The sequence below is a fragment of the Elgaria multicarinata genome, chromosome 16 (genome assembly GCF_023053635.1).
Source record: "Elgaria multicarinata webbii isolate HBS135686 ecotype San Diego chromosome 16, rElgMul1.1.pri, whole genome shotgun sequence".
In the NCBI taxonomy this organism is placed as follows: domain Eukaryota; kingdom Metazoa; phylum Chordata; class Lepidosauria; order Squamata; family Anguidae; genus Elgaria; species Elgaria multicarinata.
In genome coordinates, this window is record NC_086186.1 from 8679477 (window position 1) to 8702193 (window position 22717).

A 22717-nucleotide genomic window follows, 5' to 3' on the forward strand; every position below is an offset into this window, starting at 1 on the left:
TTGCGCCGTGGCTCGCGCGCCGCTTAGCCCTCGCTAGGCAACGGCGCGGCCTGGGCTGCCTCGGCCCGGCCCCGCCTCCGGGCGGCCCTTCCTGAGCCCGCCGGCGGCGGGTGTAGAAACCTCCTCGTCAGTCAGTGCCTCAGCATCCTCCTCGTTCCCAGCTCGGCTGAGGCCGCCGTTCCCTTGGTGGAGGCAGGCAGGAAGGGAAGGCCCGGCGCCGCCGCCTCTGGGAAGCTTCTGCCACCGCCAAGGAAAGGGGTCTCTCTGGGCCTCTCCCGTTCCTTTCCGTTCCCCGGTCTCGGACGCCTCCTGCCCCCCCCCACTTGTCCAGTTACCCCTGAGGCGAGAAATGCAGGTTGCTTACCTGTAACTGTAGTTCTTCGAGTGGTCATCTATGCATTCACACATATGGGCTTTGCACCTGCGCAGAGACCGAACCGGAACCTTACATAGCTAAGTGGAACGTTTTTGGCGGGAACCCCTCCCCCACGCTACCGCGCATGTCCATGGGGTTCCCGCCCTTACCTCAGTTTACAGGAGTCCGACATTGTGCCCCCATAAACATGAGTGTAAATTTAATAAAGTACATTCCACATACAACTGTGTCATTCGTAAGCTTCACACCACCAAGCGGGGATGGTGGGTGGGTTGTGTGAATGCATAGATGACCACTCGAAGAACTACAGTTACAGGTAAGCAACCTGCATTTCTTCATCGTGGTCTCTATGCATCACACATATGGGCGAGTAGCAAGCTGACATACCTGTGGAGGTGGGTTGGTGCATCATCTGAGGATCTCCGAGAGCACTGTCCTTCCAAATGAGCAGTCCTGTCTCGCACTGGTGTCCAAACTGTAGTGTCTAACAAACGTGGACGGAGTGGACCACGTTGCAGCTCTACAGACTTCTGCCAGGGGAACACCTCTGCTGAAGGCAACAGATGTTGCGACGGCTCTAGTAGAGTGAGCTGTCACAGGCTTCAACAGCTCTAGTTTGGAGATAGAGTAGGCAAGTTCAATCGTCTCTACAATCCAGCGTGACAACCGCTGGCAAGACACAGGGAGTCCCTTAGCAGGGTCTCCGTAACAAACAAACAATTGATTTGTTTTCCTAACATTCTCTGTCCTAGCCTTGTAAAAAGCAAGGGCTCTTCTCACATCAAGTGTATGTAATGAAGACTCAACAGGTGTTGCAGGATTCGGGAAGAAGGCTGGTAAAGTGATGTGTTGGGACAGATGAAAGGCTGATACTACCTTAGGCAGAAAGGCAGGGTCTGTGCGTAACACAACCTTGTCCTTGTGAAAGATAGTGTAAGGAGCATCTATTCTGAGAGCTCTAAGCTCACTTGCACGTCTCGCCGATGTAATGGCCACTAAGAAGACAGTCTTGAATGTTAAGAGCCTAAGGTCTGTTGAGGCCATAGGCTCAAAAGGTTTCCTTGTCAGTGATTGTAATACAACTGAGAGGCTCCATGGCGGAACGATGTTCTTTGCTGTCGGTATCTTATTCTTAAGTCCTTTTAAGAATTTCCTCGATGTTGGATGTGTAAAAGGTGAAAAACCATCCAAGCCTTGATGATACGCTGTAATAGCGGCTAAGTGGACTCTGATTGAGGTGAGTTTGAGTCCCTGCTGGTAAAGTGTCAATAGATAATTGAGGATCAATGCTAAAGGGCAAGATTCCGGTGCCTGATTATTCTCTAAAGCAACCTTCTGAAATCTTTGCCACTTTGCTGCATAAGACTTTCTTGTTGAAGGCTTTAGAGATGCTAACAAAATATGGTCTACAGTTAGTTTCTTTGTACGAGGGGAGGAGTGGTTGTTATCCTCTACGCCGTCATCTTGAGGGTCGACAGATCTGAATGTCGAACCCTGCCCTGGTGTCGAGACAGCAGCGTCGGTATCAACGGGAGTCTGATGTAATTCCCGTTCGACAGTCGAAGGGCGTGAGAGAACCACGTCTGTCGAGGCCACCACGGTGTGATGAGGATGCAATCCGACCTGTCCGTCTGAATTTTGGCTAGTACTTTCATTAACAGTGGAAAGGGTGGAAAGATGTAAAGAAGATCTCCTTTCCAAGTTCTGGTGAAAGCGTCTCCTAAAGAGTCCTTTCCTCTTCCTGCTCTGCTGCAGAACTTGGAGCAAGTTGCGTTTTCTTCGGTAGCGAAGACATCGACAGCAGGTTGTCCCCAGTACCGAAAAAGGTCTTCTCTTGTCTCGGTATTGAGCTCCCACTCGTGGTCGACGTGGAAGGATCTGCTGAGGGAGTCTGCAATGATGTTCTCCTTCCCTGCTACGTGGATCGCAGTCAGGTAAGTATTTCTCTTTATGCACCAGTTCCAAATTCTGAGTGCCGATCGGTTCAGGGTGTGTGATCTTGTTCCACCCTGTCTGTTGATGTATGCCACTACGGTGGTGTTGTCCGTCGCAATCAGGACGTTTCGGCCTTCGATAATTTGTGCGAAGGTCTTTATTGCATTTTCCACCGCTAAGAGTTCTAGGTGGTTGATGTGCTGTTCCCTCTGAGAAGGAGGCCAGCGACCTTGAGCGGTAAGGGAGTTGCGATGTGCCCCCCATCCGGTCAACGAAGCATCCGTCGTAATCGTTATCGAAGGGGCTTCTTGTTGAAACGAAACTCCCTCCAAAAGATTCTTCATCGATAGCCACCACTTCAGAGATGCTCTTACTTGCCTCGGAATCGACAGGTAAGTCCGGTGGGCATTGCGTCGAAGGTCGAATGTTCTTAAAAACCACCCCTGCAAGATCCTCATTCTGAGTCTTGCAAGCTTGATCACTGCGGTGGTGGCTGCCATTAAGCCTAGCAGTCTTTGGATTGTCCATGCTGAGACTTTTAAACGGCTCTCGGTAACGATGACTAGATCCCGAAGGGTGTCTGCTCTGGACGAGGGCAGGTATGCTCTCCCGTCTCGAGACGATAGGGTTACCCCTATAAAGTCCAGCTTTTGTTGTGGGGTCAAGATGGATTTCTCCTCGTTGACCCATAGGCCTAACGAGTCCAACAGGTTGAGAGTAGTTAGTATATTCTTCTGGAGCGTGTGACTGTTGTCCGCTACCAGAAGCCAATCGTCTAGGTACAGGTATATGTAAATCCCTTTCTGTCTTAGGTGGGCGCACACCACAGCCATCACCTTCGTGAAGACCCTCGGTGCCGTGGCAAGCCCGAAGGGAAGAACGGTGAACTGGAACTGGGACGCACCAATTGAGAATCGCAGGTAAGTTTGATGCGACTTCCTGATGGAGATATGGAAGTACGCATCCTTCAGATCCACCACAGCGAACCAAACTCCTTTGTGGAGCAGTTGTAGAATGGAAGTAACCGTTGTCATACGGAACTTTTTCGGGGTGATGTATCTGTTTAATTGCCTTAAGTCCATGATCGGTCGAAGACCTCCATCTTTCTTCGGGACCGTGAAGTAACGCGAGAAAAACCCCTGGTTGACTTCCTCTGCGGGTACGGGAGAGATGGCTCCCTTCGCTAGTAGGGTTTGTACCTCGAGAAGCAGAGGAGGGGATGGCACTGTTACTTTCACCCCCGAAGAAGGAGGGAGGACATCGAGCTCGATGGCATACCCCGACTTGATGATAGTGAGCACCCAGGAGTCGGATATTATTGACTCCCATTGATGGTAAAACGGTGCTAGGCGGTTCGCAAAAGGTAGTGGGTCTGGGACGAAGGAGTCAAATCCGCTGCTTCTTATTGAAGTCGGGTTGACGCTTGTCTTGTTGAAAACGGCTCTCATACGGTCGCTTTCTTTGGAGCTGATGTTGCTGCCTTGGCTGTCCTTGGTATTGAGGACGCTGTTGCTGCTACTGCTGCTGTTGCTGGACAGGTAGTCTTGACCAGCGCTTAGGCCTATACTGTGGGAGTGGGGCGGCGAAACCGATCTTCTTTGCAGTAGTACGGGCTTTATATATTGTGTCCAATGTGTCATCAGTTTTGGCATTGAACAAGCCCTCGCCGTCGAAGGGCATGTTTTCAATTCTGGCCTTCATTTCATAAGTTAAGTTTGCTGATCTTAACCAGGCGTGCCTCCTTAAAGATACTGCACCCATCATATTCTTGGAGTGACAGTCGACTTGATGTCTCGCGGTAGATAGCTGCTGCTTCGCTATAGCAGAGGCTTCTGCCTGAAAAACTCTAGCCAACTCTCTCTTGTCCTCTGGGAGATAGTCACATAGTGACCCTACTTTCTTAATCACTGTGGCTTAGTGTGTGTCTGGTCTACATGTATTACTAGGGTGACCATATGAAAAGGAGGACAGGGTTCCTGTATCTTTAACAGTTGCATAGAAAAGGGAGTTTCAGCAGGTGTCATTTGTATACATGGAGAACCTGATGAATTTCCCTCTTCATCACAACAGTTAAAGGTGCAGGAGCTATACTAGAGTGACCAGATTTAAAAGAGGGCAGGGCACCTGCAGCTTTAACTGTTGTGATGAAGAGGAAATTTCGCCAGGTTCCCCATATATACAAATGACACCTGCTGAAATTCCCTTTTCAATACAACTGTTAAAGATACAGGTGCCCTATCCTCCTTTTCATATGGTCACCCTAATTAACCCAGGTAGCCATTTCTCAGTTCTTCATCGTGGTCTCTATGCATCACACATATGGGCTTTGCGCCTGCGCAGAGACCGAACCGGAACCTTACATAGCTAAGTGGAACGGTTTTGGCGGGAACCCCTCCCCCACGCTACCGCGCATGTCCATGGGGTTCCCGCCCTTACCTCAGTTCTTCGTCGTCCGCCATTGTGCCTAGACTTGTAGAACCAACCTCTTAGCGTTTTTACCTGTTTTTCTCTCAAAAATCCTTCAAATCTTTTAATATTATTCTTCCATCTTGACTGTATTTTCTCTTCTTGTTTGTCAAAACAAAGTGGGATTTCTGTTCTCTGTACATCAACACTTGACCTTCTGTTTGAACCTACCGAATACTAAGAAGAAATATAGTGCTACAGTAATCATATTTCATTCTTACACAAGCCAATGACTATTATTAGTGGCTAAATGATAGCCACTTGAACTAGATGTTTCAAAGCTTTTTCACCTAACTACTTATAATCAGGAAAAACCTTCACCCAGAATTGGTCCAGTCTATATTCTATGAAAAATTATTTCAATGAACCATCACAAGTCACATCAACAAGTGCATCTTGCTCTTCCGCAGATAGAGTTGTTAGCTGTACATCACCACATTCAAGAGGATTCCTTATCCATGAGTTTTCGGGATTAGATGCAGGGAAGAAATCTCTGAAGCTAGTCGCTAAATCACGCAGGTGCTCAGTGATGTTATATTTTACTTCTGGTAGGAATTCATCGTCAGTGGACTCCAGAAATGAATGGTGAATATGTGAATGGTGCCACGGACCCCCTGGGTGGGTTATGCGGACCCCCTGGGGTTTGCGGACCACCAGCTGGGAACCACTGGTTTAGCGTGTTGTCTGAACCAAGCCATTATGGCTTAGCGTGTCATGTGAACCTTTCCTAAGCATGGTGGCTACATAACAACAGTTTAAACATGCGCACTAACCATTTGCTGCAAAAGGGTTAGTGGCCCAACCACGGCTTAGCGTGTTGTCTGAACAGGCCCTTAGTCTTCTCTTTAATGTTGTAGTCAGTAGATGGGCCAGTAGTTACTTAAAAACACAGCTGCATCTTGCAGCTAGTATGGGTTTCATAAATCCTCAGAGGTAGCCTGCTTGGAGACCCAGTTGGTGTTTCAAGCTGGGAGGTTTGGTGCTGTTGCCACTGGAACTGCCTATAGATGGCCGACGTGGTCTAGCGGGTAGAATATTGGAATTGGATGCCAAAAAAGACAACTGCATCTCTGTCCTATCATGAAAGCTATGTCCTTAGTCCAATTAGTCTTGTTTACCTCCCACTGACACAATCGCTGCTGAGGGCGCTCTTCAATACGGTGGGGTTTGGATAGCGCCCTATTTTACCAAGGAGCTCCAAAGGATGAAATAGCTTGGAAGACAGCTGGAGCACAAGCGGTGTAAGATTCATCATGAGGGTGACCGAATACATGTAAGAGTGCATAATTGTGCCTACTGTGTGGCGGTGAAGGCAGCAAAAAATACTTTGCTGCTTCCTTCACATCCTCAACTAGCTAAGGTTTCCCCGAGAGGTTTGTGGATTGATTTCATCTACCCCAGTGAAGCCAGTACTGGAGCCTTCAGAAGCTTGCTGTGATGAGTTTGCAAAACACTTTGCACAAGGAAATGCCAATGTCTGACATATTTGGTGGTCTTGTCAGTAGGACTTCCTTCTGAGTAGATATGTAGAGGATTGTGATGTTAACCTATTTATTCTGTCTATGTGATCTATGCAATTATGTGAGTTAAGATTTTTATGCTAGTTCACAAACTGTTTGCAATTGGTTATTAGTGCTATTTTATTTTTATTTGTTTGTTTATACCATCTAAAAAACATTTGTAACAGAAATACTATATAAGATGTGTTAATGATGTTGGTGGTTATAATTTTTATAAATTTTGGGGGGGATTAAGAACAGTAATTATACCATATTGGTTTGGGTGATGTAATTATGTTTGATACAATGGATATGTGGTGTACATTTGTGGCATGGTGTGTGATTTGAAAGAAAGAAAGAAAGAAAGAAAGAAAGATGAGATTATCAGTAGGTGCTTTTTTTATCCAGAACAAACATCTCAAATTTTTTATAGCCAACTTGCTCCCCTTGAACTATAATACTACTACATTAAGAGGCACTTTTGAGATATATTTGACCTCTCAGTGATCATTCCCTTATGGAGAATCTTGCCAAAACAAAGTGGGATTTCTGTTCTCTGTACATCAACACTTGACCTTCTGTTTGAACCTACCGAATACTAAGAAGAAATATAGTGCTACAGTAATCATATTTCATTCTTACACAAGCCAATGACTATTATTAGTGGCTAAATGATAGCCACTTGAACTTCACATATTTCTACCACGATGCAATTTAAAATAGAGTGGTTTGCTTTATCAATTACACAAAGCCACTAATTTTGCATTTCAATTATATTCTTCTAATTTGATTCACAGAAAGGCCTTTATTTTTTTCTTTTAAAAATATTATAAATAACACATTCAATTTAAAAGGCCAAATTGAAAAGATGTGTTTTAAGACCTTTTCAAAAAGCTGAGAGGAAGGGCCAAGAGTAACGCTGAAGGGAGAGCAGGAGATTCCACAGTTTGGGAATTATATTATTAGGGTAATATATGTGAACTGCTTAGAATGCTTGACAAATAGAAAATATTAACCTTGTTGGGGTCAAAGCCTTGGCAAGTGCAGATCCCAACAACACGAGAAGGATTAGGAACAGGAATAGGCTAGCAGTAGCTACTCCTTTTGCCCTAAGAACATTTAGGACTTCGTATGTCTTTCTGGACCTGTTTTGGTGCGAAAGACGAACAGGCATTGAAGCCCAGCTGGTCCGACGCATGCCAGGCTTCCTGCTGCAGATCTGAATTTTAGAGAAGAATGCTTGGGATATTTCATGGAGACAAATTGTTTATTTATTCAATGCAGGAGTCGCCCTATAACTGAAACTCTCAGGGCAATGTAGATAAATACAAAAGAAAACATAATAAATAAAGTAAATTTAATTAAAAGCAGCAACAACAAAACAGTTTACAACAGCGGATAGTAAACATCAGAACCAACAATTACCAGAAAGATCTTAAAAATACCCAACAGAATAAGAACAGCTCTAAATCACTACAGTTGGGCAGAAGAACATATAGCAACTTAAAAGGCCTGAGGAGAAGAAGAAGGTGGAGGAAGGGGTATTTACCCGGTGCTGAAAAGTCAACATAGGTATCAGGTGGACCTCTCAAAGGAGGTGAAAAAGAACAACTAAGAAGAAGCAGGTACTGCCAGAAAGAGGGCAAATAACTGGTTGGATGGTGGCAGATAGCTATAGCAGCTGGTTGAACCCCTAGCTGTTACAGTCACCCAAAGACTTTTTGTCAATGACTAAAGTACTAATAACTAAAAACTTATTATCAATCACTAAACTACTAATAACATATTCAGGCCACCAGCAATCCATAAGGCTTCCTTGTCTTGTCCTAAATTCCAAATTTCTGGGAAATTGTCCAATATTAAGTGTAAAAATAGCCAGTGTCACCAGCCCCCAGAGTACACTGTGGAACACAAACTGGGCATGCCTCTATTTCCACACAGCAGGCCCAACTTAGTACTGTGTCCAAACTCAGTCAATTGGCCTTGTGGTTGGTCAAAATATCCTTGTGCTTGCACAGAAAGAGCCACCGTTTGCCTTTCAAAAACGTTATGTCATTTTGCACAGGGTCACAAGTAGAACCTCCTGTATTCTCTCCTGTAGCATTACTTCATAGGTGAAAACTAAATAGGCTGTTAAGAATGCAGGGGTGAGTGATTTGCAATACATCAGCAAGAATTTCTGACTCGCAACTGTTCAATAATAGTAACAATAGAATGACCCACAAACACCCACACCCACCCACATTATACTTCTAAAATGAAGAAAACTTGGGATAAAGAGAAGTTAATTTTTGTGCGGAAGCTAGAGAAACATTGAGCTCCATTTCCTTCTGGTTCTCAAAACAAATTCCTGGGTTGAGAATTCTGGACATGCAGCAACTGTAAGGAAGCCCAGCTTCCTGGTTCACATGTCTGTAGAATAGATGATTTCTAGACAATTTAATGGCTATTTTGCACCAGCCCTTTTTGGGCAGTCCTGAAGCCGTGGAGTTACTTTGTTTTCCTTTGTTCCTTTGGGTTTACAGAGTCACTGGCATCCTCCTCCCCAACCTAATCCAAACAATGCCCTTGGCTTCATAATTTAGCCATACAGAATCCTCCGCTAGAGAGGTTTTCCCTGGTAATATGCTCGGATTGCAACAGCTTTATGTCTGGGGGAGGCGGGAGGGAAGGACCTTAAATGTTGTTAAATCTCATCAGCCCTATGACAAAAAGTGTTTCATTGTCCAGTTGCATTTCCTTGAAAATACTACAAGTGTTCCACAAGGCATAATCCTTTAAGCTCAGGAGTTTGGTCACTTTTATTCTGATTATTACAGCTTAGAAGATCCGGCACTGATAGACATGTTTCAGACTACTGTTCAGCCTCTGTTATGCCAACACCTTGTTATGAAAACTGAATCATTGGTTCTTACTGTGCCTGTTTTTGGAGTCCTTAGGAAATTACAGCATACATGATCCAATGCTACTTGAGTAAGTAGTTCTGTTGACACGATCCTATTAATTTAAGTTTGTGCAGAAGACATTTTCACACGTCTGTAATAGAATGCATGAATCACCCCATACAAGAAAGAACTTTTCCTTGCAGTGTGTGATTAACTTGGAATTCATCAACAACACAGCTTGTGGAAATGGCTGTTAGTTTAGGTGGTTTTAAAAACAAGTTTGATACGTTCATGGAAAATAGAACAATTAATGCCAAGCAGTTGGAAACCCTACTGTTCAAGGCAGTGAGTTCAGATTGCTGGACACTGAGGGCAAATGAGAAGTACTGCTTGGAGTAGCTATTGCATCATGTCATGTCTGTCGATGACCGCTGATGGAGATCAAATGCTGGACTAGATGGATCCTTGATCTAATCCTGCAAGATCCTGCCAACTGTATTTTCAGTAGGCTCTTACATACCACTGAGACACACCCATGTTCAAATGTACTGTCTGAATGAATGAATATGCATGCTATTGACTCCTAGACAAATCTGCAGGACCCTGGAAGCAATTCTGTAGTTCAAACAACCTAGTGGGAGAAAAATAGTTTTGTAGCCACAGCAGCCTTTTTTTTTAAAAAAAAGTGCAATTTTCCATTGCAATATAATTAGTGGAATAAGTCTCTCAATCAGCACCAGCTGTACAGAAGCTCTCAAAGTGAAATAAGATAGTAAAAGAAATGCATGCAAACACAGCAGCAGCCCATTAACAGAGAATGAAGATGTCAGGAGTGACACGCTGTGCTGCGGGTGCTGCTATGAAACCACCTCTTTTTCACTCCTTATTCGGCATTTCCTCCTTTTGCTGTTTTGTTTGTGCTTTGCAAATCATTAAAGGGAAAAGCTTGAGAGTGTTTTTGTCAGGTTAGTTCATGTTCATTCTTTGTTTGTCCTCAGAAAGGCAGGAGTAGTTTGTTTGTAAACCCAGAAAGGGAGGTGCTGGTTTTTTCAGAGGCAATCGCAGCTAATCTTTGGAGCAATACCAGATTCTAATTTATTCCGTAAATGCCCAACAAAAATGTACACCGAGAATAAACCAGCCAGCAAATAGCATGGAAATGTATGTACGTGAATAGCATGGCCCACAGACAAAGCCTTCTCTGCTTTCTAGGACTCCACTTTAAACCCAGATTCCTCAACAGAACACCATCAAAACAAACAGCAGAATTAATTCAGGCCATGGCATTTTATAAATTGAAAGGGATTCCCTCCCTGCCCCCCTCCCCGCGTAAGAACAGAAATCCCTCTGCAGCGGGTTTTACTGTGTTCTGCATAGTCATCCATCTTCTCAGACAATGTCTGTTGCATGTTTGCCAGCAAAACATATACAGTAATTTAGCTTTCCCATAATCTCCCAGCTATAATCCAGACAGATTTCTCCTGGATTTCTATTATCTAGATTTAGCAATATGTTGTTGGCTGGTCAACTTAAATTGCAGCAAAGCCTTTAGTCCTCACAATAAACATATTCTGATGCCCTAATAACTGAAGCTACGGATTGTTCCAGGCACTAAGCACATGTAAACTTCTCTATTTGCAGGAGGCCAGGGTTGCACAGCTGGGGCAAAGCTTTAATGGGGCTCAGATGCTCCATGTGGTGTTTATGTGAACCTCTAGGCAAAAAAAAAAAAAACATCATAAGGAAAAGGAGTATGCAACAGTGACAGCAGCAACACCTGTAGCACATCTACAAGAAGCTTTAACTTATTGGGCAACACAGCCCACTGGCCTTTTGGGACAGCAAACATCTGCTTATTCGGATAAGGACAGACTGGGAAGAGGTATTGGATGATTCAAATTGCACCCTTTGTTACAATTGCATAAACACACTTACTAGGGAGGGCATCCCATTGCACTGTAAAACACGCCTTCTGCAGGCAGAGAAAGAAAAAGCAGTTGCTGGATGGTACAGCCTTGATTTTGTTGTTACCCTCTTCAGGTTGATACCCCTCAGGGTCATAGGCCATAGCTAGACCTAAGGTTTATCCCTGGATCATCCAGGGGTCAAACCTGTTCATCTAGGTGACACACAGGGGATCCAGTGCTCAGGCAGGGGCGAACCCTGGATGATCCCAGGATAAACCTTAGGTCTAGCTGTGGCCATAGCGTAAAAACCTCTTTTTTTTTCACACACCCTTTGATACAGTTAATTATTCCCCACATAGTATAGAGAAAGAACAGAGGCTGAAAAGTAGTTACTTGGCCAAGACTACTCAATGAGCCTATAGCTGAGCTGGAATTTTAATACCAATATCCTGGTTCCATGTCAGCAACTGAATAGGAACAAAGGTGCTTCTTTATATGGAGCCTACAATGGTTGACAGTGACTCTTTAGGGTTTCAGACTGGTCTTTCCCAGCCTTCGTTGCCAGGATTGAATGTGGAGTCTTTTGCATGCAGTGCAGCACTCTGCCACTGAATTACAAATCCTTGGCCATCACATCACATCATATAACTTAAGAGCTCTTATTTATTAGCTAAACTTTTTTAAAACTCTGCCTTCTCATCAGAACACCTCCCTTGCCATCATAGCTAACAATAGTAATAAAACCAGCATAAAATACAATACAGCATATAGTTTTAAAATTAGATTAGAAAATCATATGGTTTTATTATTGGTTCTATAGTAGATGACCCTGGGAATGTAAGGGGTCTTTAAGAATGATGAAGGAGGAAAGTTCCCAGAGTTTGACTGGGATTCTGGAATAATGGACTTTTAATAAATTTATTGATGTGATTACAGCGCATACCTGTAATGTCTACTCAGAAGTCCCACTGAGTTTCATTACAAAACCAGGAAGGTACCTCTGGCTGTGTGTGTATGTGTGTATATCTCCTTCCATTCTGAGACCCAATTCACTGTTTTATTTGTGATGTAGTAAAGGCCTCTTGAATTATTGTACTATGCCATTTGGGGTGATACAGATTTTCTTATGACTTTCTCTTTTTCCCCCTTTGCTCCAGCGCATCATCGCAAGATAACGCAACATTACATCACAGTATGGCAACAAGCCCCAGGATGAGTCACCAAGGCTGGTGACCTCCACCTCTGATCATTTAATCTTTTTTAAAAGTGTTCTGCACAAACTAGTGTGCCAAATGCTACCTCCATGATTGTTAGAGAAAGGTATGGACGCTAGCACTTGCTATTATGTAATAATCCCACATGGAAATTATTTTAAATATATGCATTAATTGGAAGTCCATATTTTGTATTGTCTCCAAATCTTTAAGCTGGGCAGATACATACAGCTGTTAATATATAATGACTTTATTACTTGATTTAATTTGCTTGAGCAAGAATAATTAGGCTTGAACCTCTTCCCAAGGAGCAAAAGCCAGTGTGTTAATCATTGCCCCCCTCAAATCTCTCTTGTTCTTGATCAGTGTATTACTTCTTCATGCTCCACCTGCTCTTTAAATGACAAATCAATTCATTTGGACTACTTGTTGTTGGTCTGGTGAAATATTGAGCAGTGTCAGACATCAGCTAGTCCTGATGGCTATATGCTACATACAGTAATCAGAGCAAGGATGCCTATGTACACCAGTTGTTGGGGGAAATGAGGGTGGGAAGAGGGCTGTTGCATTCATGTCCTGCTTGTAGGCTTCCCATGGATATCTGGTTGTCCACTGTACAAACAGAATGCTGGTCTAGATAGTCCTTTGGCTTGATCCAGCTCTTATTTCATCCTGAAACCCAGACCTTAGCTAGACCTAAGGTTTATCCCGGGATTGTCCCAGGGTCATCCCTGCCTGCTCCTGGGATCCCCTGTGTGTCATTTACATGAACAGGGATGACCCTGGGATCATCCCGGGATCATAGAATCATAGAATAGCAGAGTTGGAAGGGGCCTACAAGGCCATCGAGTCCAACCCCCTGCTCAATGCAAGAATCCACCCTAAAGCATACCTGACAGATAGTTGTCCAGCTGCCTTTTGAATGCCTCTAGTGTGGGAGAGGCCACAACCTCCCTAGGTAATTGGTTCCATTGTCGTACTGCTCTAACAGTCAGGAAGTTTTTCCTGATGTCTAGCTAAGGCCCCAGTGATTTTTTAAAATTGTTTTAAAATTTAACAATGGAAACTAGGATCATAACAAAAGATACAGAGGAGAAGAAAAAGGAAGAGAGAAGAAAAGCAAAGAAGTTGTCATGCAGGCACAAGCTTTAGTTTTAACCAGTGCTTGGTTGGATTCAAGACGATTCTTTATCCACTTGTGTTCCAGCCAACGTCCTGCTTGCTTCTTTGCCCACAGTTCCAAGGTATACCGAGGGACTGATCTGCCTCTATATCTTGGGTGAGATTGTGTCAACTGTCCGGGTCAGTTCTGTGTCCCATAGTGACCAGGGTTTTGACAGGAGTCATACTAACTGGAAAATCACCTAGAGCCCTTTGGGACCCACTAGTCTCCATTAGACTCTAGGGTTGGACAATTCAATAGGTCCAACCAGAGAGGAAAAGCTCTGGAAAGTTGTCCAGCCATAACAAGGGAACAGATGTTAAATCCTCTACTTACGCATCACTGCATTCCTGCCCAACTGAAAACACCAATTTAAATTATCAAAACTTGATATCCAGATTTTATCAAACACTGTACTAAAAATCTTTGATATAATAGGACATCCCCACCACATATACGACAGGCTGCAGAAAACCCATTGGTTTGATTAGCTTCTAAAATGACCTCCTCATCATCCAGAGTCAGTGTGCCATTCTTCCACCCAGATGCTGGCAATTGCAACTGCCATACTGTCCTTGGCACCTGCCCTGCTAGTTGAAACGGAAGCAGGAAGAAGCTGATGCTGAAGCATGTAATAGGCTGGTATTGTGTTATTGTTTTAATTGTTCTGTGTGTGTGTGTGTGTGTTTATTTTACTGATTGCAGATGTCCTGGGAGTATTTACTGATATACAGGCAATCAATCCCTTAAATAAATAATACAATAATATTGATTGAAATTTCTGAGGTAAAATCAGTATGGCAAAAGAAACTTATTTATCATTATTGTTTACTATTGTATTGCTGTAATGATTGGAAGGGTTGTGACTGAGATATTATGATATTATCATAAGGAATAAAAATGGTTATGTAATTTTCTTTCTCTGACTGCAAATGGAAAATGAGAGGATGTGATGAAATTAGGAGCAAAACATTGTTTCAACAGCAGCACAATACACGTTTTTTACAGTCATGATGCCCAGACATTGGTGTTTCTCATCCAGCTTTTTGCTTTACACTGGATTAGCAGTCATTCCTTCTCCTCATGAAACCCTGTAGTTCTGTGGCCTAGTGATCTCTAGCAATACCTCCCCAAACTATGGTTCTCAGGATTTTTTTGTTAGAAGCCTTAACGGCTAAATTGCTACTTAACCAATACGTTGTTTATGGGAGACATGCACAATTGACTACAGCAAAGCTACAATCCCCTTCTTGGAATTGTGCTGCTGTCTCAGACTGTTCTCTGTTTTCCCATGCCAACAGATTTATGCTCATACATTCCTAGAGCTGCTTCTGATGTTACAGTTCCTGATCTGGTGAGCAGTGGGGGTGGGGGGTGGGGAAATGCCAAACAGAAGTGGGTTAACAAGCAGTGTAGACTAGAGAAATTTGGATCAACCAAATTGGTTTGAAAAACTGTGCACTAGTTAGTCTGAGGTTGCTTTCTTGTGCAGACATAAAACAATAGCAAGCTTGGTTTTTCTCCTTGTCTGAGAGTGTACGTTAATCAAGTGCACTTTTTAGTTCTGCTGGCAGGAGTTCAGACTAGCTCTCCTTTCTGTGCTGCAAAAGAAACAGGGAGGGGAACCCAAATTTAGCTTGGCCCTCATATCAGTGAGGCTGCTAAATTTATCCTTGGACTGGCTGCTTCGTCGTGCCAATTTCTCCTTGTCTAACCTCTTCAAACTGTAGTGTGAGAAACACACTCTTTAGAAAGAAAAAATACACACTCTTTAGAAAGAAAAAAAAGTAGACAAGCAATGCAACAGGTCTGAAGTTATATAGAGACTCAACTGCTTTTTGTACATATTCTCATGTGACCCTCCATTGGTAATGTTGCTTTCTAATCCAAATAAAAAGGTATATAGAGGAATTATTTATACTTGATTCTTTCTCTTGCAATCGGCATAGGAAGTACATTCAAAGCAATGTTTCCTTCTACATATTCACTCACAGATCCTCCAATGATAGGGTGTTTCTTTGGGTGTTTCTGCTGTTGGAAGCACATGGTTCACTTTACATTTTGTTTCTTTTAAAATCTATTTTAAAGTGTTTTACTCTGTTTTTATTTTATCTTGTGCATCGCTCCAAAATTTTGAATGGGGAGCGGTATATAAATATTGTAAATAAATAAATAATAAATATGGGCATTAGGCATTCTTGGTGGTTTCACTTGTCCTGTGGAACGCCCTACTCAAGAGTTTTGCCAAACTAGAATCATAGAATAGTAGAGTTGGAAGGGGCCTATAAGGCCATCGAGTCCAACCCCCTGCTCAGTGCAGGAATCCACCCTAAAGCATACCTGACAGATGGCTGTCCAGCTGCCTCTTGAATGCCTCTAGTGTGGGAGAGCCCACAACCTCCCTAGGTTACTGGTTCCATTGTCATACTGTTCTAACCATGAGGAAGTTTTCCCTGATGTCCAGCCGGAATCTGGCTTCCTGTAACTTGAGCCAGTTATTCTGCGTCTTGCACTCTGGGATGATCAAGAAGAGATCCTGGCCCTCTTCTGTGTGACAACTTTTCAAGTATTTGAAGAGTGCTATCATGTCTCCCCTCAGTCTTCTCTTCTCCAGGCTAAACATGCCCAGTTGTTTCAGTCTTTCTTCATCAGGCTTTGTTTCCAAACCACTGATCATCCTGGTTGCCCTCCTAGTTTACTTCTAGGTTGATTAAGGCTTTTCCATCTTCTGCGGGGTGGGAGTGATTGCTGGTTCTATTTTATAGCCTTGTTTAATGTTCAAGACATCGCTGAGACTGGCAGCCCCTAGGTGACATGGGTCCTTTTCTCCACAGTTCTACGACAACAAATAATTGTTGTCATCAGCTGGTATTGTCCTCTACCAGGCAAATGTCAACATCCCCATGGCAAGCTTGTTCAAATGGATGTTCCCTCACATCAGCAAAGAAGGTTCCAGTGAGGCCTCTAATAGGTCTGTGTGCTCCCTGCTTATGGATCTCCTGTGCTGCTTGCTTCCACACTGCCATTCTGCTTGAGGGAAGCTGATATTCTATTCTTTGATGTGTGCTGCTAAGATGGCAATTTGTTGGCACTGGCAGCACATCATATCACTTCTGGCCTGGCCATGTTTACTTCCAGCCAGGCCAACCACAGAATGGAGCCACTAAACAGACCAAGAAGGCATGGCTCATAAGAACATAAGAGCCCTCATGGATCAGGAAAAAGTGTCGCACCTTGCTTAGCATCCTGCTTCCTTCCCACAGCGGCCAACCAGATGCCTCTGGGAAGCTCTCAAGAAAGACCTGAAGGCAATACTCCCCAGCAACTGGCATTTTGAGGCAAACTGCCTCCAAATGTGGAAGTCAGCCACCATTTACGTTCTCCCAGCCTCATGGCAGAAGGCATATTCCTGAGGCACAAGCCAAGGGCCAAAATGGCTTCCTTTCTTTCTGTCCATTGCAGAGAGCAAGTCAACCTCTGTTCAAAATGGCAGAAAGGCTGCTTTTCGCTCCCTTGTCCTTGGAAAAGAAGGAACAAGGTGAGAAGTCAGATGTTTAGCCCGTTTCCTTCTGCCTCACTTCAGCGACCGTAACTGGAGGCCACAAATGCTACCTTGATGTGCAGGTGTTTCCCGCCTTTTTAAAGTGCAGCACTGTTACCAGCACTGGTTGCTCTGATGTGCTTCCCCCACTCAGTACCTCAGAGGCAGAGCAGCACTTTTGCGCAAGCAACTCTCCCTTCTCCTTACGAGATGCAGAGTTGGCACGTGGCAAGAGCCCAACAGCCACCCTGAGGGACAGCGACCCTTGAAGGATGAACAAAATATAGAGGATTGCTTTCATTTTCCCATCTCTCGTAACCAAGCGGCTCTCCTTTCCCCCACATGAGATACAAGCAGCAGCACAGTTGCCCAAGAGCTGAGGCACATGTCAGAAACGAACAACTTTAGGGTGACAGCACAAAACAGTGCACCTCCTTTGGTTTCCTCTCCTTTTATTGAATAGACTCTTTTTCAGGATTTTGTGAGAACAGCAGCAGAAAGCTTTGGTAAATTCCATGTGCCCTTCCCTAAGGACTGGCCCTTATTTTCATGGATCTGTTGAGGTGTAGGGAACAAATCCCAAGGCCTTCCCAAGACATTTTGTGCCTGTGGTGGAGCAGTGAAGAGCACCTAACCCCATTCCAATTCAAGGAGTATACTGTCCAAGGCTGGATGAAAAGTGAGAGGACCTTTTCAGTGGTGGCCCCATCTGTCAGGTATGCTTTAGGGTAGATTCCTGCATTGAGCAGAGGGTTGGACTCAATGGCCTTATAGGCCCCTTCCAACTCTGCTATTCTATGATTCTATGGATTCTATGAATTATGGAATGATCTTCCTGACGAGGCTCACCTGGCGCCAACATTATCTTTCCGGCGCCAGGTCGACTTTTCTCCCAGGCATTTAACAGCATATGCTGAGTTTTTTAACTGACCCCAGAATAGTTGTTTTTAAATGGATATTGCCTGTTTTTGTTTGTATTTTATGCTTTTTATGGTTTAAAATTTTGTATATATATATTTAATGTTCACTGTTTTTAACTTTTGTAAACTGCCCAGAGAGCTTCAGCTATAGGGTGGTATATAAATGTAAATAATAATAATAATAATAATAATAATAATAATAATAATACCACCACCATCTGAGGCAGAAAATTCCGCAAAGCACTTCTCCCATCCCTGGCAGTGACAATACAATAACAAATTAAATAGCTAAACCTGTGCTGCCCTCACATGACACTGAAAATCTGCTACCTGAGGCAGTTGTCTCACTGTTTCAGGCCCTGGCCTAGTAACTCCTGAACTTTAGGATGAATACAGGCCCGACAAGAGAGGAACGTTGCCCTGTAACATTCCTAAAGCAAAAGCTGTGTGGAAGAATATTCCTGCTCACTTCTCCTCAGACATGTTGTTAAGAAAACAGTGGAGATACTTATTTGGCTGAGCCTCAGATTCTCACTGTATTTCCCACAGTGGTAAGTGAAATCCACATTTTCTTTTGTCCATTTCCCTTTCCTAAGGGGTTCTGGCTGAGACAGGACGGGTCTTGCCATTAGGCAGAGTGCAGCACAGCCACCTCAAGCACCCAATTTGGGGTGATATTTTATTACTGTATATTTACTTCCAGGGAGAGACACTTGTGGGACTTTCTGCCTCAGGTGCCCAAAAATGCACCTTCACTTGGGGGTGTGGGAAACACCATTTGCTGTTCTGCCTCAGGCAGCTAAAAGTCTTGGGCAGGCCCTGGGCAGGGATGGTTAAAGACTGTAAGCCTACAGGCAGGGCATGTTCTCTTGAGTTTTGTTATTGCACAGCACCTATTGTCTGAGGCACTTTATGACAAATACATATGATTAAATTGCTTATTTACATAGCATGCATTTGAAGTATTCAAAGCAATTCTTGTCATTACAGTAATCCTTACAGCAGCCCTATAAACTAAGCCAGCATTATTACTCCTGAATTACAGATTGGGTGGAGGGAGCTGAGGAAGATGATACTTTTTGGCTTGACTAAGGGCCGAACTAGACATGAGACCATTCACATTAGCAGCAATTGCATGAGTGTGTATGTTTTAAATAAACAGCAGTTTAGGGCCCAAAATCCAGATTGGGGCTAGGAGGGGCAGGGTGGGTGGGGGCTTTAACCCAACCTTCTGAACTTTGAACTCTCGAGATGTTTTGGATTACTACTCCCATGATTCCTGACCATGCTGGCTGGGGCTGATGGAAGTTGAAGTACAAAACATCAGGGGGCACCGGGTTGGAGAAAGCTGCTTTAACCCCTTGCCAGGGTCCAAATTTGGATAAGGGCCGTCATACCTATTTACTTAAAAATATACTACTTAAAGGATCAGCTTCATTGCTATGTTCCGGCCTATATGCTAAGGTCATTATCAGGGCCCCCACTCATGTGTCCACTAGATAGCACAGCTAGATTGGCAAGTATATGGGGTAGAGTTTTCTTAGTGGTGGCCCCTCAATTGTGGAATTTTATACCTGCTGATTTTGTACATTATACCTGTGGTGAAAGCCTTTTAAAAAAGCTTTAAAGACCTTCTTAAACTGGCTTTTCATATGTGTGGTCTGATTACAAAAACCTCAAACTTGGCTTAATTTCCCCAATTTTGATAGTGCTGTTTTTGTGTATTTATTTGTGCTTGTTTCAAACCTCTTTATTGGTTGAAAGCCACTTTGTGATGGTAAATCTGAATGCATTGAATAAAATAAGCAACCCATATTCATGCAACTGCTGAGTGAAGGGTGCCATGACTAGTTCACAACTACCAGGGTCTCTGGGGGCTGCTTACTGAGCTCTCTGGGAGTGCATGTGTGTGTGTGGGGGGGGGGGGTGCACAGGCGCACTTAAGCTTCAGTACAGAAGGGCACAGAGGTGTGCAACATCAACCCCCATCATTAGCTGGAACTCTCAAGCCTGGCCAGGCTTAGTACAAATAAGAGAGGCTTGGCCTTCTGCCCTTGCCTGGGCAACAGAGCAAGGACTTTGGTCTGCTGTCCCCCAGTCCCTGATGTCAGTAACTGGAGAACACAAACTCCAGGTCTGGATGTGGTGAGGGTCAAGCAGACCCTGCCCTAACCTTCACTGGACCTGAAATTAACCCCTCCTTCCCAGCATAGCCAAAAGGAAGGGGCAGCGGCCGGCTATCGCCTTCCTGCACCATTGCCATCTGGGGGGGCCACCACTGAGCCCTTCCGTCTAAGCCAGCCTGGCCCAAGGGGTTGGCGCCTGCCTGCCTGCCTGGGATGCCATCGGATGTTTGCGGGAGCCTTTTCACACCAGGCCACAAGTGGGTATGAAACCGCTGCGCGTCTTCTCGGAAGGAAGCCCATTGAACTCAACGGGGCGGACTTCTGAGTAGGCATGTCTCGAGTCGCACTGCTCGGCGTGTCCCATGCGCGTTGTCTTTTAAGTCGTGCCCTTCCTTTCTTTCCGTTCCGCACGATGGAGGGCTCTGGCAGACGGAGGCCGACGGGCGCAGCCCTGGGCAGACGCCGGGGCTGCTACCTCCCCAAGAAGGGCGCATTCGGGGCTGAAGCAAGTCCGGCACTGCTTTCCTCAGGCCCGGGAGTCAGACCGCCGGGGAATAGATTGCGGCCGCTTCGTCGGAAGCCGGACCCAGCAGAGGTCGGAATAGGGCCAGGTCTTTTGCGCGTCAGCCGGGCGAAGGCGCATCTCCAAAGGCCGAGGCGCCCAAGGACCTTTGCCTGCCAGCCCAGCGCTCCGTCGAGGGGCTCCAACCGAGCACGAGGGAGGAGGAGCTCCCTTCTCCTCCTCCTCCTCCTCCTGCTGCCGGGGCGGGCACGCGCGTCCCATTTCGCTGCTGGCCTCCTTCCCCCGTTCTCGCTCTCGCTCCCTCCTCCCGCGACGACAGCAGGGCGGGCGCCCCAACTGAGCCTGCGCGCACCACAGACAGGCTGCCCGGCCGGCCGAGTCGGCGGCGGCGGCAGCAAGAGGAGGAGGTTGCCAGTGGGGGCAGGCAGGCAGGCAGGCGGAGCGAAGCCCAGCCCAGCCCAGCCGACCAGGTGCTGCTGCCGCGCGGCAGGGCTGCCTCCTGCCGCTCCGCTTCCTCCAGCGCGCCCGGGCCGTGATGCGCCTCCCTCGCCCCCCAGCGTAGCAGCGGCGGCCGCAGGAGGCTCCTCCTTCTCCTCCTCCTCCGGCGGCAGCGGCGCCTCCTCCTGCCCGGGGATGCGCCCCTCCAGCCAGCAGCCGGGCCAAGCGGCTGCCGCGAGGGCTGCGGCGGCGGCGGCGGCAGCGGCGGGGAAGGCCTAGCCGAGCTGCGCGTCCTCCTCCGTCACTCCCTCCCTCCCTCGCTCGCTCTTTCCTCCTCCTCCGGTAGCTAGCCCCGACCCGGCAGTGATGGCAGACGAGCAACAGCAGCCGCCGCCCGAACCCCCCAGCAGCGGCGGCGGCGGCCCGGTGGCCCCCCCTTCGCTGCCGGCGCTGGTGCCCGGGCTGCAAGGGACGGAAGCCAGCGCGCTGCAGCACAAGATCAAGAACTCTATTTGGTGAGCCGGGGAGTGGGGAAGGGAGGGGTGGTGGTGGTGGTAACGCCAGGCTTCGGGGGGGGGGGGGGAGAGGGCGAGCGCCGTCGCTGTTCTCCTGCATGCGCTGCATGTGCCCAGCCGCCCTGCCTGCTGCATATTGATAGGGCGCTCGCTTGCTCGCCCGCCACGGCGGTGCCGGGTCTGGCTCGGCTCGGCTCTCACCGCGCCGCTTCATTTCTAGGTTTTGTGTTGCTTGCACAGCGCCGGGACTACACACACACATGCACGCACCCCCCCTCCAATGTTGCTGCCTTCTGGCTAAAATCCTCTTTCAGCGGCAAGGAGGAGGAAGGTGGCGAGTTGCAGCGCCCCGACGGTGGGGCGGGCGCGTGTCTGCAGCGTGGGGGAGGGGGGAATGGAAAATGTGTTTACTTGGCTCTGCGGAGGGCGAGCGAGCGAGCGAGCGAGACTCAGACAGACAGACACACAGACAGGCAGGCAGCCGAGCCAGACACGCTCGCGCGGAGCGAGGGCTCGGGCGGTGCGCGCGTGTGTGCGCAAAGGAGGCGCGTGCAGTCAGCGCCACACAAAAGCTCGCCAGGCGACAGGGCTCGGCTGCACCGGGGTGGCTCCGCTTCCGAGGGCTCTGCTCAGCCTCGCGGGGGTGGGGTGGGGTGGGGTGGGGGGAAGCTAGCCTCCACACCCCTCCGATGGCATATGTAAAGCAGCAGCAGGTCGTTCGGTGGATGGGCATCGCCTCGCCCGGCGGCTGGGCTCGTCTCCTCCGCCGCCCACCCCCACCCCAGGAAGCCGCGTTTGTCGGAGGAGGCGGGGGGCGTCTCTGCCGCATGTTGACATGCATCCCTACCCCTCCCTCCCTGCTGCAAACACCCAGAATGGGGTGACTTGCCTCTTGCTCAGCAGCAGCAGCAGCCCCTCACTTGTTTACAGCCGCCGCAGCCCTCCCCCCACCTTTTTTCGGCGCTGGTCTGTTTCTCTCTCGCGCCCCCACCCCCCGTCAGAAGCAGACCTTCCCTTTCAGCAAGAGAGCTGCAGGAGGTGTTCATTCAAAAAAGACTGCAATACGTCGTTCCCTGGGTCGTTCTCCTAGATCCAGGGACTCAGTCTGCCATTGAAAATTTCCCCATGAAACTGAGCATGTGAAGTGGAGGAGGCGTCTGGTTTTTGCCTTGTTCTGTTGAATTGAACCCCTTCCCCCCCTTTTTTTGGA

The 22717-nt window shown here is 46.6% G+C and overlaps 2 protein-coding genes across 2 annotated transcripts in view; one reads left to right on the forward strand and one right to left on the reverse strand.

The window, feature by feature from the left end:
- PIGB (phosphatidylinositol glycan anchor biosynthesis class B) overlaps positions 1-22717 on the reverse strand; it is a 301093-nt gene that overhangs the window by 35222 nt on the left and 243154 nt on the right. The window lies entirely within an intron of this gene.
- Positions 21222-22717, forward strand: part of RFX7 (regulatory factor X7) — a 44625-nt gene continuing 43129 nt past the window's right edge. The window contains exon 1 of the mRNA XM_063142818.1: positions 21222-21507. Within this exon, the coding sequence (XP_062998888.1) occupies positions 21359-21507 (149 nt within the window). The 5' untranslated portion in view covers positions 21222-21358. The remainder of the gene's footprint in view (positions 21508-22717) is intronic.